This window comes from Castor canadensis, chromosome 11 (assembly GCF_047511655.1).
Source record: "Castor canadensis chromosome 11, mCasCan1.hap1v2, whole genome shotgun sequence".
Classification (NCBI taxonomy): domain Eukaryota; kingdom Metazoa; phylum Chordata; class Mammalia; order Rodentia; family Castoridae; genus Castor; species Castor canadensis.
The window spans coordinates 50,721,958-50,745,840 of NC_133396.1; the positions used below are offsets into that span (position 1 = coordinate 50,721,958).

General features: G+C 55.0%; 1 protein-coding gene across 2 annotated transcripts in view; it reads left to right on the forward strand.

The window, feature by feature from the left end:
- Window positions 1–866: 866 nt before the first annotated feature.
- Myo15a (myosin XVA) overlaps window positions 867–23,883 on the forward strand; it is a 53,955-nt gene continuing 30,938 nt past the window's right edge. For both annotated transcript variants that reach the window (XM_074046671.1, XM_074046672.1), the window contains exons 1-25: window positions 867–4,439; window positions 6,271–6,353; window positions 6,915–6,978; window positions 7,765–7,874; window positions 8,175–8,249; window positions 8,465–8,555; window positions 11,935–11,940; window positions 12,306–12,409; window positions 12,508–12,571; window positions 13,438–13,551; window positions 14,164–14,325; window positions 16,333–16,446; window positions 16,983–17,041; window positions 17,131–17,254; window positions 18,212–18,307; window positions 18,724–18,855; window positions 19,336–19,461; window positions 20,097–20,174; window positions 21,031–21,179; window positions 21,300–21,345; window positions 21,477–21,601; window positions 22,056–22,173; window positions 22,450–22,625; window positions 23,016–23,100; window positions 23,829–23,882. In XM_074046671.1, the coding sequence (XP_073902772.1) occupies window positions 867–4,439; window positions 6,271–6,353; window positions 6,915–6,978; window positions 7,765–7,874; window positions 8,175–8,249; window positions 8,465–8,555; window positions 11,935–11,940; window positions 12,306–12,409; window positions 12,508–12,571; window positions 13,438–13,551; window positions 14,164–14,325; window positions 16,333–16,446; window positions 16,983–17,041; window positions 17,131–17,254; window positions 18,212–18,307; window positions 18,724–18,855; window positions 19,336–19,461; window positions 20,097–20,174; window positions 21,031–21,179; window positions 21,300–21,345; window positions 21,477–21,601; window positions 22,056–22,173; window positions 22,450–22,625; window positions 23,016–23,100; window positions 23,829–23,882 (5,928 nt within the window). The remainder of the gene's footprint in view (window positions 4,440–6,270; window positions 6,354–6,914; window positions 6,979–7,764; window positions 7,875–8,174; window positions 8,250–8,464; window positions 8,556–11,934; window positions 11,941–12,305; window positions 12,410–12,507; window positions 12,572–13,437; window positions 13,552–14,163; window positions 14,326–16,332; window positions 16,447–16,982; window positions 17,042–17,130; window positions 17,255–18,211; window positions 18,308–18,723; window positions 18,856–19,335; window positions 19,462–20,096; window positions 20,175–21,030; window positions 21,180–21,299; window positions 21,346–21,476; window positions 21,602–22,055; window positions 22,174–22,449; window positions 22,626–23,015; window positions 23,101–23,828; window position 23,883) is intronic.

Sequence of the window (23,883 nt, forward strand, 5' to 3'; positions counted from 1 at the left end):
AGCTCCCTCAGGTCTGGCTCCCTCTTGGTGAAAGAGACAGGGCACAAATTGTCCCTCCTATTCTACCAAGGAGGAAACCACAGCCCAGAGAGGGCAAAGGGCTCTCCTGAGGCTACACAACCAATCAGTGGCAGAGTTGGGCATCAGAACCAGGCTGAATTGCCCTCCCTTTCTGCAACTCTGCTCCCCACCCCTCCCCATAGCCTGCAGAGATACCACCACCTTGCCTTACTCTGTGAGGCGACAGTGGGGCTCTCCCCAATGCATTATTCAGCTCCCAAGAGCAAGCCAGCTCTCATTACACTGGCCACAGGCCTGGGCACCTGCTCTGCCCACTCCCACCTCCCTCCAAGGTGACTTGATGGGCTTTGAGCACCCTGTCCTTAGCTCAGGAGACCGGCTCCACTTTGGGGCCAGGTGTATGGGCATCCGGGACAGATGGCGTCCCCTCTTGGGCTCTGCCTTCCTTTATGACACTTCTGTGACCAAAGCCCTCCCTTTGGGGATAGAGCCAGCTGAGGCACAGGAGGCACAGCAGGTTCAGCACAGTTGTTGCCATGGTGACTCTAAAGCCAGGATGCTCCTCCCCAGTACAGGCTTCACAGGCTCCCTGACCCAGTAAACAACACTTACATAGTTTCCACCACAGAGTGAGGGTGAAACCTAAGGCGGCTCTAGAGGAGATGAATTATGGATTCGCCCTCCCAGAATGCTGGCCCTGTCCCTCCCCACGCCACCCCAGCCAGTCTTGGCTGCTCAGAGACCAAGGAAGCCGCAGGTCCAGCTGCAGGCAGAAGACCTTGTGGGTCCCTAAGTCCCTGAATCTGTGACACAGGCCTCAGGCCCCATAGGAGCAGGAGGCCACAATGGCGAAGGAAGAAGATGAAGAGAAGAAAGCCAAGAAAGGGAAGAAGGGGAAGAAGGCCCCAGAGCCAGAGAAACCCAAACGGAGCCTGAAGGGCACATCTCGGCTCTTCATGGGTTTCCGAGACCGCACACCCAAGATCTCCAAGAAGGGCCAGTTCCGGAGCGCATCGGCCTTCTTCTGGGGCCTGCATACGGGCCCCCAGAAGACCAAGCGCAAGAAGAAGGCCCGCACGGTGCTCAAGTCCACCTCCAAGCTCATGACACAAATGCGCATGGGCAAGAAGAAGCGGGCAATGAAAGGCAAGAAGCCATCCTTCATGGTGATCCGTTTCCCAGGCCGGCGCGGTTATGGCCGCCTCCGGCCCCGCGCCCAGTCGCTCAGCAAGGCGTCCACGGCCATCAACTGGCTCACCAAGAAATTCCTCCTCAAGAAGGCTGAGGAGTCAGGCAGTGAGCAGGCCACGCTGGATGCCTGGTTCCAGCGCTCGGGCTCCCACATGGGCTCGCGCAAACTGCCCTTTCCGTCTGGTGCCGAGATCCTGCGGCAGGGAGGCCGGCTCCGCAGGTTTCCTCGCAGCCACAGTATCTACTCATCCGGCGAGCCTGTGGGCTTCCTGCCCTTCGAGGATGAAGCCCCGTTTCAGCACTCCGGCTCCCGCAAGTCATTTTACGGGCTTGAGGGCTTCCAGGACCTGGGCGAGTACTATGACTACCACCGTGAGGGCGACGACTACTATGATCAGCAGTCGCTGTACCACTATGAGGAGCAGGAGCCCTACCTGGCTGGCTTTGGCCCCTACAGCCCAGCCTGGCCACCCTATGGCGACCACTACTATGGGTACCCACCCGAAAACCCCTATGACTACTACCACCCTGAATACTACAGCAGTTCATTCTACCGGGGATATGGGTACGGCTATGATGATTACGAACCCCCATACGCACCCCCATCAGGGTACTCATCTCCATACAGCTATCCTGACACATTTGAGGGCGAGGCCTACCCATACAGCTACTACCTGGATCCCTATGCACCTTACGACATGCCGTACCCACCCTATGACCTGCCATATGATGCTCCCTACAACGTACCTTACTTTGATCCCTATGGGGTCCCCTACACCGTCCCCTATTCCGAAGGCATCTATGGTAGTGGGGACGAGGCCATCTACCCCCCTGAAGTGCCCTACCTTTATCCAGAGGAGTCAGCCTTTGCATATCCCTGGGTGCCACCGCCCATCTTGTCACCCCACAACCCTTATGCTCACCCCATGGATGACATCACGGAGCAGGAGGAACCTGAGGACACCGGTGGGGAGCCACAGAGCACCTCCTTCCGTCTGCCCAGCTCTGCCTTCTTCGAGCAGCAAGGCATGGACAAGCCTGCCAGGTCCAAGCTATCCCTCATCCGCAAGTTCCGCCTGTTCCCCAGGCCTCAGGTGAAGCTGTTTGGGAAGGAGAAGCTGGAGGTGCCCCTGCCCCCCTCCCTGGACATTCCACTGCCCTTGGGGGATGCAGAGGAAGAAGAGGAAGAAGAGGAGATGCCCCCAGTGCCCTACACCCATCCTTACTGGGGCTTCCTCATGCCACGCCAACGAAACCTCCAGCGGGCCTTGTCAGCCTTCAGTGCCCGTCGAAGCCTGGGCTTCAGCCCTGAGTTTGGCCACCCCACGCCTCGCCCAGCCACCTCACTGGCACGGTTCCTCAAAAAGACTCTGTCAGGAAAGAAGCCCATCCCTCGCCTCAGAGGCAGCCAGAAGGCCCAAGCAGGGAGCCCTGCAGCCAGGGAGGCGGCCTACAAACGCTTTGGCTACAAGTTGGCCGGCATGGACCCAGACCGGCCCAACACGCCTATCATGCTGAGGCGGGCTCAACCCCGGGCTCGCAACAATAACTCCCACCACCGGCCACCCTCACCTGCACCAGCACGCAGGACCCTGGCCCACTGGAGCGCATTCGTCTCCCCTCCAGCACCCCAGCAGCCCCCCAGGCCAGGCCCACCGCCTGCCCCACCCTTCTCCCCAACTCTCTCTGGCCTGCCTCTGACAGCCTCACCCTATGGTTCCCTCCACCAGCACCCGCCACCCTGGGCTGCCCCCACTCATGTGCCCCTAGCACCCCAGGCAAATTGGTGGGCCTTTGTGGAGCCCCCTCCCATAAGCCCAGAGCTTCCCCCAGACCAGCTGGCCTATCCTGCACCCCGCCCTTCATTCAGGGCCTCGCACCGACGAGGGGCAGCCTTAGGCTTCCCCAGAGCCTCCCCAATGGCATCGAGAAGGCGGGCCTGGCCTCCTCTGCCCTCACCCCAGCCCTCCTTGAGGAGCCTGCCAGGTCCAGGCTATCGCTCACCCTTGGGGCCCCTATCCCCTCAGCTGTCCCTCTGTAGGGGTCCCTTCCAGCCACCCTTCCTGCCCTGGCCTCGCCAGTCTCGATCACTACGGGAGCCCCCAGGGACACACCGAGCCTCTGGGCACCTGGGCCCACCCCGCTCCCCAGTGCTGGGTTCTCCCCGACCACCCTCGCCACCCCCAACAATGGGCCCTGGCCCGCGGCATCGGTCCCTCAATCTTCCCTCGCACCTCCCACACACATGGCGGCGCCTCAGTGAGCCACCCACTCGGGCTGTGAAACCACAAGTGCGCCGGCCCTTTCATGCACCTCCCAGGGCTGGGTCCTGGAGGGCGGCCATGGGACTTCTCGAGCACCAGGAGAGCCAGCGTGAGCCAGAGGATTCGGGGACACCCTGGATAGTGCCCCCGCTGGCCCCCAGCTGGGATGTGGACTTGCCTCCCACTGAGCGCCCACCTTCCCCCTGGCCAAGAGGTGTGGGCAGCCTTCGAGGCTTTTCCAGGCCACCTCCTGTGCCTGAAAACCCCTTCTTCCAGCACATGGACCCTGTACCACCCTCTACTCCTCAGCCTGAGGATCCAGCCTTGGACTCAACTAGTGTCTTCCTCAGCAGACACCATGACCCAGGGCCTGGACAGCTCAGCAAGTCAGCCAGCCCAAGCCTCAAGAATCCTGAAGATGAAACCATGTCTGGGGACCCTCAGTCACTAGCAGAGTTTGAGCCCCCAACCCCAATATCTTCCAAGGATGCCCCCCAAAAGCAGAAGGCATTGAGGCGCAGCCTTTCATACCCACTAGCCACATGTGACCAGACAAAGGCCACATGGCCGCCATGGCGTCGTTGGAAGACACTGACTAGAGTCCCAGCTCCCTTGGCACCCACCAGGGTCCCAGTGCCCCTGTTCAAGGAGAGTGAGCAGCCCCAGGCTGGCCCTGGGCGGTTTGCTGTGGTTATGCCCCAGGTGCGGGGGCTGAGTTCTTTTCAGCCAGCTGGGCCTGCTATCCTGCAGCCCCCTGAACAGCCAGCCCAGGATCCGCAGCACAGCCCAGAGTGCCAAGCCTGGAGTCTGCGCTGGTCCCGTTTCTGGCTACCAGCAGACATCCATTGGCCTTGGCCACGAATACACGCCCGCTCCCATTCCCACCACCTGGGCCCTGGAGCAGCCTGCCTACCCCTCAGAGGCCCCCGGAAAGAGGTTAGTCCCCAAAGCTGGCAGAACAAGGTATGGGGGAACAGGTCAGAGGGAGGGTATGGGAATTCTGGCCTAGGAAGCAGGGCAGGAGGTAATCTGAGGAGTCCTTTGCAACCTCGACCAGCTGCTTCCTGCATGGGACTCAATGTCCCCATCTTAGGTTGTGAGAATAGTCTGGGCCTCCTGAGCCTCTGGAGGCTCAATGAGGGGATGCCTAGCACAAGAAGTCCCTGTGAAGGATTCTGGACTAGGTGAGGGTGGAGGCTCAAGACCCAATTTTCCAGGCTCCTCATTGCAAAGTGGGGAAACTGAGACCCAGAGACCACGCTGTGGATGGAGGCTGAGCCAGGAGTCTACCTGGGCTGCCTGTGGGATGCAGGCAGGCAGCCCATCTGAAAGGTGCCCAGCTTGTGCCTGGCTGCCATGCACATAGTGGAATGCGAGCCTGAGCCTGGGTGGCCCTGGGAGGAGGCAGGTGTTCACCAGAGCCTCCCCCGGGACACCCAGGTTGGGCGGGGCAAACAGGCAGCGCATGCTTCTCAGTCTCTGCAGACGGTGCCTGGTGCAGTGGGCAGCCAGGCAGGCCCGGCAATGGCAACCGGGGCAGCCTGGCTGCTAGGGGGTCCCTGGCCCCGGCGACGGGTACCCCGTGCCGTGTGGGCTGCAGCATTGCGAGAGCGGGGCGCAGGGCGCTTGGGGGTGAGAGGCAAGGATGCTTGGGCCCTCCTCACCCTGGAATACGTGAGTGGCTGAATTATTTAGGGTCTGTGGTTACTGGCGAGCACGTGGGCAGATGGGTGGGCCAGAGGCCAGGGCCTAAAGGGTGATACTTACTGTGCCCTACTTAGCAGCCCAATGATGGGCACACAGCACACAGGCCCTCCTGGTGTCCCCTTTCCTTTCCTGCCCAGGGAGGGTGCAGCTGGAATGGGAAAGGCCAAAGATGCACACGGGTGTGCTTGCAGTTATGCAATGCCTTGCAGGCCTGTGTGCCTGTGTGCCCAGAGTGTGCATGAGCGTCTACCATGGCCCAATGAGGAGAGCAAGCATGTGGCAAGTCTGAGCAGATGTGGCACCCATGGGGGTGTGGGTCGTTTGCCCACGCTCTGCATGTGTGTACACATACACAGGTGCCATGGAGATGGCATCAGGACTCCCATTCTCAAGACCCCTCAAGGGTGGGAGGACCCCAGCTGTCCACCCGCATGTACTTGCCAAGTGGATGTTAAGCGTGGGCCCGCGCATGTGTGTGTCCCCAGCCAAGCACCACAGGTCTGCATAGGTAGCCACAGCGTCCTTTGAGACCATGGAGTGTGGATGGGTGCTGTGAGAGCTGCAAATGCTACTGCATGTGGGTCCATATGCAGTGTTCACACGTGTGCCCCGAATGGGCACAGGGGTATGGTCCTGGAACAGTTTCCATCTCGGTGCTCCTGGAGGCCCCCTGTATCAGGACACAGGCATTCATTAAGTTGTCACATAAGCCTATACATGGGGTCTGCCAGGGAGAAGGGTATGGGCACAGAGAGAGTTGAAGTTGGGAAGGGTAGGCACTTTTGCACGTGCATTTGTATGAGTGTCCGTGAGTGAGCTCACTGCTTGGGCAGGACACTTGGAGGTCATCAGAGCACTCTCCCCAGGGACACTTTGGTGTTGAGGGCAAACTCATGTCCCTGTGTGTGAGGGTTGCATGCTAGCTCTGGGGGCTACCTTGTTCTAAGGCAAGGAGGCCTGTGGGACCCACAGGGCCTGGTCGTGGGGTTCTTTCTCTGACAATAGGAGCAGGAGCCAGGCATGTCCAAGCCAGAGGCCACCCATGGGGTATCTTCCAACCTACCAACCCCACCCTTGTCTCTCTCAGATGCACTCCATCCGAAATCTGCCTTCCATGAGGTCCCGTGAGCAGTGCAGGGAGGATGGTGTGGAGGACATGACGCAGCTAGAGTGAGTGGGTGTAACCAATGAGGGGTCACCATAGCATTCCCCAGACTATCTGTATCTACCTCTCAGAATGTTTTCAGATCTTCAATTTCCCTGTTTGCAAAATGGGTATCAGGAAGTATCACCAAAGACCAAATGTGTGCAAGTCAAAGCTTTGTGAGTCAGATAGACATTGGTTCATATCCCAGACCCACTGCTCGCCATTTGGGGGACCATTTCCCCATTTTGTGCCTCAATTTTTCCTTACAAGGTTGGGGGAGACAGCAGCTGTGAGAGTGCTGGGTATTGGGGGGGTGCTCTGCTGATTGCCATTGTTATCGGATCTCAGCAATTCAGCCTCAGGTCTGCTGCCTTGCTTCTCCCTCAGCCCCCAGCAAAGGAGGTACAATGGTTATCCTCGCTGAGGCACAGCGAGGTGAAGTAACTTGCCCAATGACTTAACAGCTGATTAGTGTCAGAAACAGGCCTTGAATTCAGGACTGCCTAACCAAAGGCTGCACTGGGTTGGGGGGGCATACCAGTCAGGCCCTTGGAGGCACTGACAACCACTCTATGGCCTTCCAGGGACCTCCAGGAGACCACCGTGCTGTCCAACCTCAAGACCAGATTTGAACGTAATCTCATCTACGTAAGTCTTGGGGCTGGCCGGCCCAGGCCCCACTTGAGAAGGCAGCTGCCTCCTGAGGCTGGCGCAAGTACAGGTTTCTCTTGCTAGGCTCAGGCCTGTGACCTCTAGTGTGAGCCTGGAACTCTAAAATTGGAAGTCCTCAAACAGTTTAAGAATGGTGGGCACAGAGACAGAGACAGGGAATCCAGAAATATGTGATGCCTTCCCTCACCATGTATTCAATAGATAAAACTTACAGAGTCCTGGGATCCATAGACCTTGATCCCAGACTGGGATTGGTAAGAGTGGAAGGGACTTGCCGCCTGCCTCCCCCCCCATCCCAGAATGACAGAAGAGAGGGACCTGGAGCCACAGAGCAAAAGGCAGGTATATGAAGAAAGGCTCTGGCTACCTCAGGTCTCCTGGGCTCCCAGAATCCCTCCTGATTTAGGAAGTAGAGGCTTAACCTTGATGAGGCAGAAGCTCCTGGAGCCTAGGCCAGACAATGAATACACAAGGCAGGCAGTGGCCCACAAAGCCATCTTGGCAGGATCATGGCCATGGGACCTGGCTCACTCCATATCTCCCTGACCCAAAGCTCCCCAACCCTCAGCCTGTGCAGTGCCAAAGACCCCACTATTAAAATACAGAACCCCTTGTGCTATAGAGGGCTTTAGATGATAATATGAGGCCAGGCATCCAGACATCAGTCCCACTGGAAAGAGACTCCAGGCTCCCAGAGCAGAAAAGGGAGTGCCACAAAGGTCCATGATGAGCCATGGCACTGAGGCCACTGTCTGCCGGCAGACATACATTGGCAGCATCCTGGTGTCGGTGAACCCATACCAAATGTTTGGGATCTACGGGCCAGAGCAGGTGCAGCAGTACATTGGGCGGGCCCTAGGAGAGAATCCCCCGTGAGTGTTCGCAGGTTGGGGAAGGTGACTTTTCTGGGGTTTCCGGGGTTCCTCTCTGAGCTTGGTCCCTGGCAGCCATGGGTTGGGGCTGATGGGAGTGGGCAGTCCATCTTTCCAGCCCAGCCTCTCCCTCAGCCTGGCCATGGGCCCCTCCAGAGGTCACTGCAGCTTGGGATGAGGGTGAGGGAGGGGAGGATTTGGCTGCATGAGTGGAGAGAGCTGCACCCCCCACCTAGCTCCTGGGAGGCTTGGACCTCAGAGGCAGGACTGGCCCATAACACCTAGTGCCTGCTTCCCCAGGCACCTCTTTGCAATTGCTAATCTTGCCTTCGCCAAAATGCTCGATGCCAAACAGAACCAGTGCATAATCATCAGGTGAGCCAGACTGCGTTCAAGATGGAGGTGAGTGGCGGGACCTCAGGCACCAGGTCTGTATCTAGCCAGACCTGCTGTGAAACCAGGAAGGTCACCAGGCACCTTTGAGCTGACTCCCAGCTACTGAACATGTCCTTGTGTGTCATGGTGGGCTGAGGGCAGATCCAGAGAGAAAGAGAAAAGCTGAAGCTTCCTCTATCACTTTGCCCACCCAGCGGAGAGAGCGGATCTGGCAAAACCGAGGCCACGAAGCTGATTCTGCGCTACTTGGCCGCCATGAACCAGAAACGGGACATTATGCAGCAGGTGAGTCTGTCAGTCCATTACTCGTTCAGCCCGGCTCCCTAGGCTCCCCAGCCGAGCACCCTTGCTGAACATGCCGTGTATGCTCCCCAAGAGGCCAGGCTCCTTACCCTCACTCACATGATGGGGACGCTGAGTTCCAGAAGGGCCCAGGGGTGCTCTTTTCCCACCCCTCCCTGGGATGTGTCTGTGGATGGGTAGTCCCTTCCACCCTCTTGTGTTTCAAATGGCAGCTCCAGGTTCCAGGCCTCCCAGACCAGGTCAGGAAAGAGGCCATGTGAGCAAGGGCAATCAGCGTGTCTCTCTGGCCTGGCCTGACCTTCCAAGGCCACCATACTCTTACACTCAGAGCCTGTGTAGCCCTGGGGGTGAAGAGACAGGACAGGTCCAAGTGTGGCAGTGGCATGGAGCAGGGGAGGCGGTAGACAACAGTCCAGAGTCTGGCAGGAGAATGCTATGTCCTCCAAACCTGGGAATATTAGAAGCTCATCCTTTCCCTCAATAAAGGTTTATTGGGGATCTGCTGTGTGCCAGGATCCAGGATGAGGCAGCAGCCTCCCAGACAGAAATGCTCACACCTTTGTGGAAGTTACATTCTAGTTGAGGAGTCAGAAAGGAAAAAATAAAAGTATCTATAAGTAACGTGCATATATTGGAAAGGGTGGTGTATTGAGAAAAAAGTAGAGAGGAGGATGGGGAGCGTTGGGGATTGTCATTGTAAGCACAGTGGGCAGGGATTAGGCTCTGAGCCTGACTGGGAGAAGAGTGAAGAGGTTGAAGGTGAGGCATGTGCAAAGTCCCTTAAGGTGTGAGTGTAATTGGGGTATTCAAGGGACAGTAAAGATGCAGTGTGGAATCCAGGTAAGGTAGGACAATGACTCAGGCTAAGGCAGTCAGTGGAAATGGTGTGTGAGACTGCATCCAGGTGCAGGGTAGAGCCAGCCTCTGACTTGCAGAAGGACAAGGCAGAGAGGTGAGGTAAGGATAGTATGAGAATGACCCCAGGTGTTTAGCTGGGGCTCTGTCTGGGCAGCAGGGAGATGGCAGGGCTGCGGGAAGAACAGCTTTGCTGAGAAGTGCCACTAGGCATCCTCACAGAGATGGTGGGAGTCTGGGGCTCTGGAGATGGTGGGTCTGGCCCACTAGCTCAGTCTCCAGAACCATAGGCTCTCAGAATTCATAGGCTCTGGGGCCTGTGAAGGTTTGTCTATGGTGATCTCAGCAGGGAGATCCTGGGGGCTCCCAGTCCTCAGTGGGAAGTGGGCTGGGCTAGGCTGTGCAGTCCAGAAAGGCCCAGCCCAGCCCAGATCCTCTGATGCTCGCTGTGGCCTGCCAACACCTCCCACTCCAGCTTGGTCCCCGGTGGCCAACCAGATCTTCTCTTTGTTCCAGGCAGGGTTTTCCAAGCCTTTCAGGTCAGATTTCTGGAAGTATAGGCTAAGTACAAAGGGAAAGAAATGACGTGCCTTGAACACCTTCTTGTGTCAGGGACAGTGCGAGGTGCTGTCACACCAAGCCTCACAGCTTCCCTGGGAAATAGGTACACCTGCATCCTTTTACAGGTGGCAAAACTGAAGACTGGGAAGGGAGATGACTTGACCAATGTCCCAAAGCAAGGCAGTGGAGGAGCTGGAATTTGTGGTCCATAGCAAAGGACTACAAGGAAGATGGGTGGGGGCATGGGACATGGCTAGGTCTAAGAGTTTCTGGGGTAGGCACACTGTAAATATGAGGTCAGCCCTGCTCATGTTATTAGACAGACCAAATTTAGAGTCAGTTTCGGCTGTATCTAAGGTCTTAAACAATGTGCCTGTCTTAGCTCCACCCTTCTATTGGTCAGCAAGATGGTGCCATGGTACCACACTCAGAAAACTTCCCAACATTTCAGAAAAAGTCCCAGAGATCAGACAGGTTTTGGTCATGGGTCCTCACCTGAACTGATCATGCAGAATGGGAAGTGCTGTGCCCTGAGGCCTGGGCCACAAGCTCTACTCCTCCAATGCTTGCTCCTTCCATGAGTGCCCTGCCCTGTTCTGGGCACCAGGAACTGAGAAAGGGGGCAGCCCAGCCTCTGGTACCTTTCAAGGCCTCCCAGGCTAAGGGATAGTATAAAGCAATGCCCAGTCAGGCCTTGACTCACTGAGCAACCACAGGCCAGCTCCCATCCCTCTCTGGGCTTCAGTTTGCCCTCTTTATACCATGGGCACAGCAGGTGCTGAACTAAACAGGATGGTGGGGATAAACAGATGGGGCGCTGACACCACCCAAGATTACAGATGTCACTTCTATGGGGACCATGTCCTCCTGCTTCTTCCCAAAATTTCATTCCTTAGCTAAAGGAAATGCCACATGCACACTAAGTACATGCTTGTTACAGTGCCATGGGGGGGTCCCACTCCCCAGACTTGAGTTCTTGGGCACATCACGTCACCTCAGCATGTCTCAGTTTCCTTGTCTATCAGATAGCAGTGAGATTATCACTACTGCATAGGATACTTACATTAGCAACAGCACTCTCAGGCAATGGGAGTTGCACATAGTTGGTGCTTACAGATGGTCACTGTGCTCAACTATGGTAATCCTGGGGGATTCTGCTCAAGAGATGCTCTTCCTTCTTTTCATTCATTCACAAATTAAAAAAAAAACACTTTTGAAGCCTACTATGCACCAGTCCTAGGCAGAGGCTGGACTCAGGTGCACAGAGAGACAGATTCCTGCCCATGGGGCTGATATTCTAGTAGGGAGACTGGTGATACCCAAGGAAACAGACAAGGAAATGAGTTTGCCAAGGCACTGAGGGTTCTAAGGGAGGGAATCCAGTGGAAGGAGTGGGTTTGAGCTAGAGGGAACCATAAGGAAGACTGGATGGAGGGAGGAGAAACAGGAGGAGAGAAGGTCAACTGGGGCTGGACCTTGGAGGTCGTAAGGAAGATGACTTTAATGCTGGGTGAGGTAGAACCAGTGGGGTGGGGTGGAGGGCAAGTGCCCTAAGGCAGGTCTCTGAAGAAGCCCTCTGGTGGCTGCATTAAGAACAGCAGGAGAGTGCAGCAGAGTCAAGGAGGAGGTTGGTGGGGGATGGAGGGGGGGGAATGGGTGGCTAGTAGTGGCTATGGGATAGGGAGAAGAGAACAATCCTTGTAGTGGCCAGAACCAGTCTGGCAGACTACCACACCCTGAGGCATGCTTCAGTACCCATTCCTGGACAACTGGAGTCTCTAAGGTCACAGGTTTATAGCCCACGGGGCCCAGAAGGGCCTGCCAATCCCTCTACTGTCCAAGCTCCAGGGGTGTGGGAAGAAAGGGAAGGTGGGCCAATCTCGTTAGTGACTTGCTTCTGTTTTTGTTCCTTATTCCTTCTCCTGCTTCCCTGGCACTCTTGAAGATAAAGGTATTTGAGTGAGTGAGCATGCATGCATGTTTGTCTGTCTATGTCTTTGTATACAGCAGGCAGGATGGACAAGAGAAGCCATTCAAGTGCCTGGCCTAGCCTGAGCTGGGGGCTTGAGGTCAGAGGCTGCTGCATCGGGAATAGTGTGTTGGGAGAGGGGATCACAGGGCTTGCTGTGTAAGAGCTGAGCAGCATGAGGGGAGCCCTTGGGGGGCACCAGGGAGACCTGGGTTCTATAAGGAATCCACCACAGTTGCTCCTCACAAAGAGGAGCCATTGGAGAGGCCTTTGTCTGGATGCTGGCCATGCAGGTCTCCAGAATAGGGCCAAGCCCCCCAGTGCACACCTCTCCTTCTGGGGCCCAGATCTTGGAGGCAACACCTCTCTTGGAGTCCTTCGGTAACGCCAAAACTGTCAGGAATGACAACTCTAGCCGCTTTGGGAAGTTCGTGGAGATCTTTCTGGAAGGGTAAGTGGGGCTGTGACAGGCCCTCGAAGGCCTCTATGTCCTGCAGCAGCCACCCAGAGTCAAGCAACCTCTCCCCCATGATATCTGTGCTCCCCCAGGGGCGTGATCTCTGGTGCCATAACCTCCCAATATCTTCTGGAGAAGTCTAGGATCGTGTTTCAGGTGGGCTGGGGCCCAGGCCTGGGGGCGGTGAAGGGGGGCACAGACACTCAGAGGTTGGGGTAGGGAGAACCAAACGAGGCTGGGGGGCGGATATCAAATTAATGAAAAACTACATGTGTGCCTACATCCATGTGTACAAGTGAACCTGTGACCCCACGGCTTCTTCTCCCCCACCCTTATAGCCACTTTGGCTCCACCACTAAGCTTTTCCACCTCAGTGCCTTTGCACTCACTGTTCCCTCTCCCAGGAGCATTTGTTCCCACAATGCTTCCAGAGCTTAACCCCCTCACCTCTTCCAAGTCTTCCCTGCAATGTCCCCTGCCCAGAGAAGAGCTACCTCACTGAAAATGCAATCCCTTTCACCCTACAACTCCCACCCTTCAGTGCTTCATGCTTTCCAAGTGCTTGTCTCCATGTGATATATATTTTACATTTTAACCAATGGTTTGTGAATGTACATCTCCCCAGACAGCAGGAGGGCTCTGTGAAGTCAGGGACTTCCATTGCCTTGTTTCTTGCTGTGTCCTAAGGGCCTAGGGCAGGGCCTGGGACAGAGGAAGCACAAGCACTCAGTCAGGAAGGCTGAGGGACCCATCAGAAAGTTCCCTGTGCACGCCTGGGCTGTGGACATGTGTGCATGTAGGTGTGTGGTCAATGCATACGGGAGAAGATGGTCTGTCTTTCTCTCTACTTCTCCAGACAAAATAAGGTCCTACCAAGGCTTTGGTCTTGCTCATCCCAGAGGTGCTAGGTCTCATCGGTGTGTGTACATGTGTGCACACATGCATGTTTGTGAGCCTGTCTGTATAATGGGGTCATCAAGGTGGGTGGCTCTCTTCTCTGCACCCACTTGCCCACTCTACAGGCCAAAAACGAGAGGAATTACCACATTTTCTATGAGCTGCTGGCTGGGCTGCCTGCCCAGCTCCGGCAAGCCTTCAGCTTACAGGAGGCTGAGACCTACTATTACCTGAACCAGGTGAGCATCTAAGGGTATCTGAGGGGCCTTTGCCTTGTTCTTCTCCTCCATCATATTATGTGGGCCAAGGGAGCCCACCTGAGGCGTTGTAGTGACCTGAGAAGGAAACAGGTTTGGGGAGGGTGAGTTTGGATCAAGGCACCTCTTGGCAGTGAGGAGGACAGGAATCTTCAGGTCCTCACCCTTCATTTCTCAAGAGCTTAGAACAGAACTAGCCAGCCTGGAGCCACTCACTACATGTCCCCTTTCTGTGCCTCAGTTTCCTCATCTGGGAAAGGGAGACAACATAAACCCCACTGTGCAGCGATGCATTGAGGCACAGGTGAGAAAATGCATCTCTGGCCTACAGCACATACTCCATGAACACCGGCTACTGTTTTTATTATATTACCACTGGGCTGCAGCAAAGGCTATAAGGTGAACAGTCCCTACTACTTATCATCCTTGACTGTGAAGTCCATCCTGAGTCCCTCAGAGCCACCTGGCCCCAGAGAATTGAACCAGAGCTTGAGGGGCCAGCTCTAGCCACATCATCCATCAGGGTAAAACAACACCTGGAGGACTCTGAGCCCTCCAGGACATTCCCTGACCCCAATCCCTACTCTTGCCCAGGGAGGGAACTGTGAGATCACAGGCAAGAGTGACACAGACGACTTCCGCCGTCTCCTGGCCGCCATGGAGGTGCTGGGCTTCAGCAGTGAAGACCAGGATAGCATCTTTCGCATCCTGGCCTCCATCTTGCACCTGGGCAATGTCTACTTCGAGAAGTATGAGGTAAGGGGTGCCTGGCCTGCCTGGAGTGAGCACCTGGGACACAGCCACCTTTTCAGAGGCTTGAGAGCTATCTGTTTCCCTTCTAGGTTCCACAGTGTGGAAGAACACTGTGTTCTTTTTGTCCCCCACCTTTGGAGTTGGTCATTTTCTTATTGATATATAAGAGCTCTTTATATAATGTTAAGGAAGTCAGACCTTTGTTTCTGATATGATTGCAAATATATGTTAATTTTTGCTTTGATTCTGTACAAGTTGTTTGTTGTTCTGGTGGGGGGTTGCTATGCAGATTACTTTTAAATTATTTTTAAGCAATTCATTTCTCAATCTTTTCTTGTATAAACTTGGGATTTTCATTCACTTTTACAGAAATGTATCTCTAAAATTATAACAGCTCTCTCCAATAGTTTTTTTTTTTTTTTGAAGAGCTTCTATGGTTTTGTGAAGTCTTTTTTTTTTTTTTCAGTACTGGCCTTTTAACTCATGGCTTACACCTTGAGTCATTCTCTCAGCCCTTTTTTGTGAAGGCTTTTTGAGATAGGGTCTCACAAACTATTTGCCCATGATGGCTTCGAACTGCAATCCTTCTGATCTCTGCCTCCCTAGTAGCTAGGATTACAGGCGTGAGCCACTGGCGCTCAGCTTTGTGGAGTCTTAAATATTTAAATATTTGATTCATCCAGAATGTATCCTAGCTGGGCTAGGGTAAACTGGTGGCTCAGGTCTGTAATCCTAGTTACTTGGTAGGCTGAGATCGGGAGGACTGTGGTTCAAGGCAAGCTGTGGCAAATAGTTCACAAGATCCCATCTCCAAAAAAACCAGAGCAAAATGGACTGGAGGTGTGGCTCAAGTGGTTGAGTGCCTGCTTTGCAGGAATGAAGTTCTGAGTTCAAACCCTAGTCCCACCCAAAAAGAAAGAAAAGAATTTATCCTAGCTATATGTGGTAGCACACACTTGTAATCCCAGTACTCAGAAGGCTGAGCCAGGAGGATCTTGAGTTCAAAGCCAGCCTGAACTACATAGAAAGACCCTGTCTCAGACAAAGAAACAACCCCCCTTCGGATTTTTGGTAAATGTTTATAATCCCAGCACTCAAGAGCCAGGGAAAGGAGGATCACAAGTTTGAGGCCAGCCTGAGCTGCACAGCAAGACCCTGCCTAAAAAGTCCAAGGTCTGGGGATGTAGCTTAGCAGTAGAGTGCTTGCCTAACATGTATAAGGTTTCAGGAAGACACACACACACACACACACACACACTGTCAGCTCAGTGGCTCATATCTCTAATCTCAGCTACTTGGAAGTGGAGATAAAAGGACTGAGATTTGAGGCCAGCCCAGGCAAAAAGTTAGCAAGACCCTATCTTAAAAAATAGACTGGGCATGGTGGTATACATCTGTAATCCCAGGAACACAGGAGACAGAGGTAGGAGGATCACATTCAAGGCTGTCCCTATCTGGAAAATAACTAAAGCAAAAAGGGCTGTGGTACAGCACTTGCTTAGCAAACATGAAGCCCTGAGTTCAAAAGACCAGTACTACTAAAAAAAAAAAAAAGAAAGAAAAGAAAAGAAAAAGAATTTATCCTTGTAAGGTGTGAGGCAGGAATCCAGTTTGTTTGTTTTTTTCAATTGGTTACTCAACTTTTCTAATCCACTGAATTACCAGATACGTTTTTGCCTAATTCCAGACTTTGTAATGAGTGTCATTAGACAGTCAATTTATACATCCTGTGTGTATGACATGATGCTTTGTTTTATTTATTTATTCATTTTGGTGCTGGGGATTTAACCCAGGGCCTGGCACATGCTAAGAAGTGCTCTGCCCCTGAGCAGCCCTGACAGCCCTTCAGGATGTTTTTTAATTTCTGTGATGCTTTTACTACTTCTTAGGGCCTCCTTCGCTCTTTTCTTTTCCAGATTTTTCTTGGCAATTCTACTTGTTTCTGTTTTCCACTCGAACTTTAACTCAGCTTGTCTAGTTCACAGCTCTCTGCCCTCGTGTTTTGCATAGATGGATGCACAGGAAGTAGCCTCTGTGGTGAGCGCTCGGGAGATCCAGGCTGTTGCAGAGCTGTTACAGGTCTCCCCTGAGGGCCTGCAAAGGGCCATCACCTTCAAAGTGACAGTGAGTCAGCAGGCACCAGTCCTGACAAATCTTCCTGCCAGAGGCTGCCTCTCCCTCTCCCCTCCTTTCTCTGTCCCTGTCTGTCATGTGGGTCAGGCCTGGAGAGGGCTAACCTTAAACCCCAAAGGCCACTAAGCTCCCCATCGCCAGGCCTCTGCATAGGCTGTTCCATGTGCCCAGAATGCTCTTCCTCTTTTCACACCTGTTCATCCTGCCAGACTCAGTGCAGGTGCTCTCTGTCCAGGAAGCTTTCCCTGACCACTGGCTGGGTCAGTGCCTCCTCTGGGCTTTCACGACCCTTGGCCCTTCCCTCTCTCAGGGCTGATCCCATTGTGGAGTTGTGTCTGCTCTTGCCTGTCTCCCCCATTAGACCAGCAGCATCCACCTCCACCAGTAAAGTGGGGGATCCTGTCCAGTCTGGTCAGTTGTGTGCCTGAGACCAGTCACACTACCTCTCCAGTCTCCCTTTTCCATGCCCCTAAGTCCTGGTCCTCTAGTGGCTTCTTGCTGTCACTCAAAGGCCCTGTTCCTCCCAGGAGACCATGCGGGAGAAGATATTCACACCCCTGACAGTGGAGAGTGCTGTGGATGCCAGGTGAGGCCACGCCCCTCCGTGTCTGGGCCTCAGACCCCCAACATCTCTGCCTCTGTGCCCCATCCAACTCAGCACTGCTTCTGCCCCAGGGATGCTATCGCCAAGGTCTTGTACGCACTGCTGTTTGGCTGGCTTATTGCCAGGGTCAACGCACTGGTGTCCCCACAGCAGGACACACTGTCCATTGCCATCCTGGACATCTATGGCTTCGAGGTGGGGCTGTGTGTGTGGGTGAGAGGCAGGGGACACAGGGACTCTTGCCTTCCTTTGCCTGTCCTTCCTATCACAGCTCCCTGCCTGCCACCTCTCCATTAAGGACCTTATCCTTTACCATTCTCTGCCCAGTCTCCTTCGTTTCATTCACTCAGCCTCAAGCACCCCCTAAGGCAGCATCAGGGACCCTGGAAAGGACCAGATCAGGACCTTGCCCTTGGGCAGCTTCCCAGTGGGACTGGGTGAGGGACACACTCTGATAGGCCCGTGTGATCAGAGGCGTGAGAAAGGCAACCAGTGCTGGGGGACCCGAGAGGGGCTCCTTTCCTCAGCTGGGCAGGGGGTTCCAGAGGGCTTCCTGTGGGGGGGGGCATTCTAGGTGGAGGGAACAGTATATGCAAAGGCCAGGAGGTGGGGCAGGCAGGCCATGGTGTCTAGAGAGCTGATGTCCTTTGTGGGGCTGACTGCTGTGCTGTTCAGTGGGAAAAATGGCAAGAGGCAGGGCAAGATCTTCACAATAAAAATGAAAGTGTGCACTCACATGGCACCTATTATGTGCCAGGTACTCTTGCTTATCAACTCACTTCAGCCTTCCAACAAACCCTTTGAGTACCCCTGTTTTACATATAAGGAAACTGAGGCACAGGTTGGTCACACAACTAGAAAGTGGCAGAGCCAGGACTTGAATCCAGGAAGAAGGCTCTGCAGCTGGAACTTTATCCTCTTCACCTGTGACATCAGGACCTGACCTTCCAGGCACTAGCCCATGTGCAGTGGGAGCCATGGAGCCTGTGGTCAGGATCCTGCATTTTGAAGCTGCAGCCATGAAAGACAGGGGGGGCCTGGGGCCTGGACTCGGGGAGGAAGGAAGACCCCAAGGTGGGTAGAGATGGGCTGCAAGCTGAGGAGGGACCAAGCCCAGCTTCCCCATAAACAGTCCTCCTGCCCCTGCTGCAGGACCTGAGTTTCAACAGCTTTGAGCAACTGTGTATTAACTACGCCAATGAGAATCTTCAGTACCTTTTCAACAAGATCATCTTCCAGGAGGAGCAGGTATGCAGCCAGTCCACACTCTCATCTCCATCTTCACTGGCCAAGGGGGCTCCTTGAAGACAGACAAAATCTGGGGTTCTTTAAGGGCAATTCCAAGGGTGTCAGGAGACATGTGAAGGGAAAGGCATTCTAAGCAGGTACCAGCACGTGTGCAGGCCTGTGTTGTAGAGGGGAAGGTGCTGTGGTGCTCAGCCCAGAGAGAGTCCTCTTGGGAGGCCATTCTTATCCTTTGCTGGGCGGTCTCTGGCAGAGGGAGCAGCAGGGCCCTGGGGTTTCTTGTTGCCCTGTTAGGGGATGAGCTCCCTATTCTAGGATGCATCACAAGCAAAGGTGCCCTGGTCAGCTTCCTTCAAATGATTCAGCCTGGGAGGTGGGGGAGGTGGGCAGACAAAGAGGATGAGCACCATGGTCTGCAGGAAGAGTACATCCGTGAGCAGATTGACTGGCGGGAGATCTCCTTTGCTGACAACCAGCCCTGCATTAACCTCATTTCACTAAAGCCCTACGGCATCCTGCGCATCCTGGATGACCAGTGCTGCTTTCCGCAGGTGAGCAGCACACCACCAGCCCCAGTCCTCATCTGGTCTGAGTCCTTTGTTCCTTTGTGCTGTGGCCTGGGGCAGGCAGTGGGGTGTTGGACACCCATCCTACCATTCTCATTGAGGCTGGATGGGGGCTGTAGATGTCCAGAGGAGGGGTTGCATCAGCCTGGGAAGTCTCGAAGGGATTTCTGGAAGAGGTGACCTGGGCTTGGGCCTCAAATCCTGATTGTGAAACACAGGGTTGGAGGATAGTGGGAGGGCACGGGTAGCTGGGAGCTGATTCGGCCTCACCAGTCTACAGGGTCCACTGAGGCCCTAGTTCTGGCTGAGATACCTGCCAGGACCCAGGGCCATGGGCAGGCATTGAAAGCTGTGGATTGTTCCTCTCCAGCACCCTCTGGGGAACAGTTAGGGCTGGAGAATTTGCCACCTGGCCAGGGACAGGTGCCCAGGCCCCTGCCCATTCACTGTTCCTGCTACTCCCAGGCCACAGACCACACATTCCTGCAGAAGTGCCACTACCACCATGGCGCCAATCCACTCTACTCCAAGCCGAAGATGCCACTGCCCGAGTTTACCATCAAGCACTATGCAGGCAAGGTCACCTACCAGGTGAGACTGGAGATAGAAGCATGGCTGCTGTAGTTTCCCTGCAGGCTGGAGACAGAAGTGCAACCTGGATACCAGGTTCAGTTCTGGCCTGCAGCTTCTCACAGTGTGACCTTGGGCAAATTGCTTAACCTCTCTTGGCCTCAGTTTCGTCATCTGGAAAATGAGGTTAATAGTACTCATCTGAAGTAGGTGTGAGAAGCTTAAGGTAGATTTGACTATCAGTAGTGACTTCACCGTGGTCACCCTCTCACTATTATCTGAGACACATTCCTGCCCCAGAGATACCACAGGCTAGGATTCCAAGCCGCTGTCTCCAACTGGGCCTTATTTTTCTCATCTGCAGAATTGACACAGGGCAATGAGATTGAGGCTGAGGTCCAGATTGCACCTTGCCCCAGGAATGAGGGTGGTGGAGCTGGGTGGGAGGGGGCCATAGAACAGGAGAGGGTCCCGTCCCTTTTGAAGACAGAGGCCTGGCAGGACAGGGCCAGGATCACCAGGGAACACAAGGTGCTGACTCAGAGGGAAGAACAAAGGCCTAGGGGTTGGGAACAAACCTCTGACTGGGCTATCCCAGGGTAGGGATGGGGGTGAGCAGGACCATCCTCTGCTGCCCTGCTGGCCCCCTTTTTCAGGTGCACAAGTTCCTGGACAAGAACCATGACCAGGTGCGCCAAGATGTGCTGGACCTGTTTGTGCGGAGCCGGACGCGGGTGAGCAAGCCTGACTCCGCCCGACCTCTTGTCGCCCTCTTTATGGCCCAGTCCCTGGGTGGCCCCGCCCTCTGTCAGACAAACCTTCATCTCAGCTTAAGCTAGTCACGTTCCCTCCTGGCTCGGCTGCACCCCAACCTGACTCCTTCTCCAGTCCAGGAAATGGGGAGGAACCCTGGCCTGGTGCGGCTGTCTGGCCCACCCCAGCCGCGGCCAGGCCCAGGCCTCGCTCCCAGGCTAACCCCGAACCCACTCAGCTTTAGCCTTACCCTTTACAATTTGCCAGTCTGGCCCCGCTCCCTACGTCACCAGCTGCTTCCACTGGCGGTGAGCCACTGTTCCCGCAGAACCCGCCCACTGATCCCCAAGTTGTTTGTCCAGTCATGTCGCCCTGCGGTCACCCAGAGTTGGGTTCCTTGAAAGGCTTAGGGAGGTGCCTTGTCCCAGCCCCGCTACTGTCAGCAGAGGACGGACGCTGTAACATAGGCCGGGGTGATCACCTCCCTTGTGGGTCCTCATTTCCTCAAGTCAAATGCACCCCTCCTCCTGGGTAGCCACCCAGAGATCCTGACAGTGGCAATAGCAGGGCAGGAGCACAGCAAGTGACTGTGTGCTCCCCAGAAGAACTGTGAAAGAGCAGCCTAATTACCGGGTGGTCCCCTGGGAGGTGCTGAGCCCCTGTTTTCAGAAGCATGTAAGGGAGGATGGCAGAGAGGGAGGCTGTTTTTCAGACACTTTCGGTTCCCCAACTTAACTCTTGTCATCTCTCTGCCCTGGTTTTTCTCTCTGGGCCCTACCTCTCTGTTTTCCCTGACTGGCGCCTGTTCCAATGCTTTGACCTCTGCCCCTGGCCCAGGTTGTGTCACACCTCTTCTCCAGCCTTGCCGCACAAACTGCCCCTCAGCGGCTGGGCAAGAGCAGCTCTGTTACCCGACTCTACAAGGCACACACAGTGGCTGCCAAGTTCCAGCAGTCGCTCCTGGATCTGGTGGAAAAGATGGAGAGGTGGGTAGAGACAAGGTGACAGAGCACCCAGCCTCACCTTTAGCCTACCCCATGACCTTCAGTGGGCGAGCACTTTCTCTGAGGTCTCACACTGCCATCCTCCCTCCTATTTTTGCTCAGGTGTAACCCCTTGTTTGTGCGTTGCCTGAAGCCCAACCACAAGAAGGTAAGAGCCAAATCCTTATACCTGTGCTGTGTGATCTTGGGCAAGGGACTTCCACCTGCCCAGCCCAGTGTTGGGACTATTTTCACCACTGGTGGCCCAATGTGCAACACCCTCTCTGGGCATCCCTCCAGGAACCAGGTCTCTTTGAGCCAGATGTGGTGATGGCACAGTTACGCTATTCAGGAGTACTGGAGACTGTGCGGATCCGCAAGGAGGGCTTTCCAGTGCGACTGCCCTTCCAGGTGTTCATCGACAGGTACCTACATCAGGGTGGTTCCTAGCTCCACAGACCCTTACCCAAGCCCCTGTGGCCCTAGGAACACACAACCCAGGCAGCATAAGATTTGCCACACACAATTGCTCCAGTTGTATACTATAACAACTTATGCTGTTATATGGTAAATATATTTGTTTTGCCTTTTTGTAGTTTTATTATATCTGTGTTGAGTCTAAGAGGGATGATTTTAACAGTAATTCTGACAAGCTTCCAGCAGGTGGCAGTAAAGTGTCTTATTCTACTAAAATCACCTGTTACACAGTGTTCTGACACCCAGAGTCTTGAGGACAGTGTCTGCCATGCTGATTAGATACTATGAGTGGAGCCACCACTGGGACTGGGTCTTCTGGACACAGGGGTTGGGGATGGGACCTCAGTGGTCATCCTGCACCTGATGATCTCATGACTTCAGGCTGAGTTTGGTTCCCCACAGGTTCCGCTGCCTGGTGGCCCTCAAACACGACCTCCCAGCTACTGGGGACATGTGTGTGTCAGTGCTAAGCCACCTGTGCACAGTCATGCCAAACATGTACCGTGTTGGGGTCAGCAAGGCAAGTCCTACCCCAAAGCCAGCCCTTGAAGACCCCAAGTTCAGAAATGTCCCAATTCCTGTCCGGGAAACGATCCAGATGAGCTTGGCATGTGGAATGCTAATCCCAGCACCAGACCTTTGCTCATCCAGCTCCTGCTGCCTGATACACTGTCACCTGTGCTTTCACTTCTCCAAAGTCAACAGCTCCTTCCAGCCCAGCCCTGTGTGTTCTGTCTCTGTGTGCTCCTGGAGAAAGAGGGCTCGTAACTATCTCAAGCCTGTTCCCTGTCCTCAGCTGTTTCTTAAAGAACATCTGCACCAACTGCTGGAGAGCATGCGGGAACACGTGCTGAACCGAGCTGCCCTCACCCTGCAGCGCTGCCTCCGAGGCTTCTTCATCCAGCGCCGATTTCACTCCCTGCGCCGCACGATCATCCTGCTACAAAGCCGAGCCCGTGGCTACCTGGCCAGGTGAGGCTCCCTGGAGGGAGGCGGGGCTCCCAGGCTCCTGTTCCTTCAGGCATCTGGTGGCGGGCAAGCCAAAGCAGTCTTGCAGTAAGGAGTGTCTCTGGCCTTCCCCCCATCCCCAAGCCCTCTGGATTCGCAGGTGGGAATCTAGATGAGAGGAGCTCCTCCTGTGTCTCAGGGTCCCTGGGACTGGGACCTGATGGGAAATACAGGTTCCATACAAGGTTAATCCAGCTCCTGCCACTTGATCTGCTGTGTGGCCTTGGCCAAGTCACTGTCCCTCCCTGAGGTCCAGTTTCCCTTTATGCCAGAGTCCCAGAGTGAAGTACCAGAGGCACTCCTGGCCCTTGGTCACCCTGTCACTTGTGACTCCAATCCCTGTCCCCCCCCCAGGCAACGTTACCAGCAGATGAGGAAGAGTCTGGTGAAGTTCCGCTCCCTGGTGCACACATATGTGAATCGTCGCCGCCACCTCAAGGTACAGGTCCTGCCACCTGGGGTCAGGGGATTGAAGGGAGGGGAAAGCTCTTAGCACTCAAGAGGAGGCTGTGGGCCTCAGACAGTCCCAGGCTTAAGTATCTGCTCTGCCACTCCTGAATTATGTGAGCTTGGCCCCTTTGCAGCCTCAGTTTCCCCATCTGCTCCTGGGATATGGAGAAGGTTAAAGGAGAGGTTGCATGTGAGGGTCTGGCATGGTGCTGGGATTCCCCTGGGGGCTTTGGCAATAGGACACAACTAGAGTGTAGCAACCTGAACATCCCTGATGTGGCCTGGCTCTTACCTTGGTGCCGGGCTTGGCCCACTGGCCCATAAGTCAACCACCAAAGATGCATCGATCCCAAAGCTTGGAAGAATCACGTAGCATAAAAGCTTCAGCAATATGAAGGTTTTGTGCAGCGACAGGGGAGGGCTCTGTCCCCTCTGCTCACCTCCCACATGCTCACCTGCTTCCCGGAAATCCTCCTCGTGGGTCTCTTCCCCAAAGTCTTTCTCCCTTCAGCCTTTGCCACTGCCTCTCCTTCCTGACCCCTCTGGCCCCTCTGGCCATCTCTCTGCCTCCCTGCACTCTCTATTAAGTGGGTTGGTAGCTCCAGACAGCAGGGTGCTGCCCCCTGCTTCTCACGCCCACCCACACAAGCTGCTCAGCCTGCCCTGGGCCTGGGCCTGCGTCACCTCTGCCCGCCCTGACCATCTGCTCTCCTGCAGCTGAGGGCAGAGCGGAGGCGCCGGGTGGAGGAGGCAAGGCTACGGGAGCAGGAGG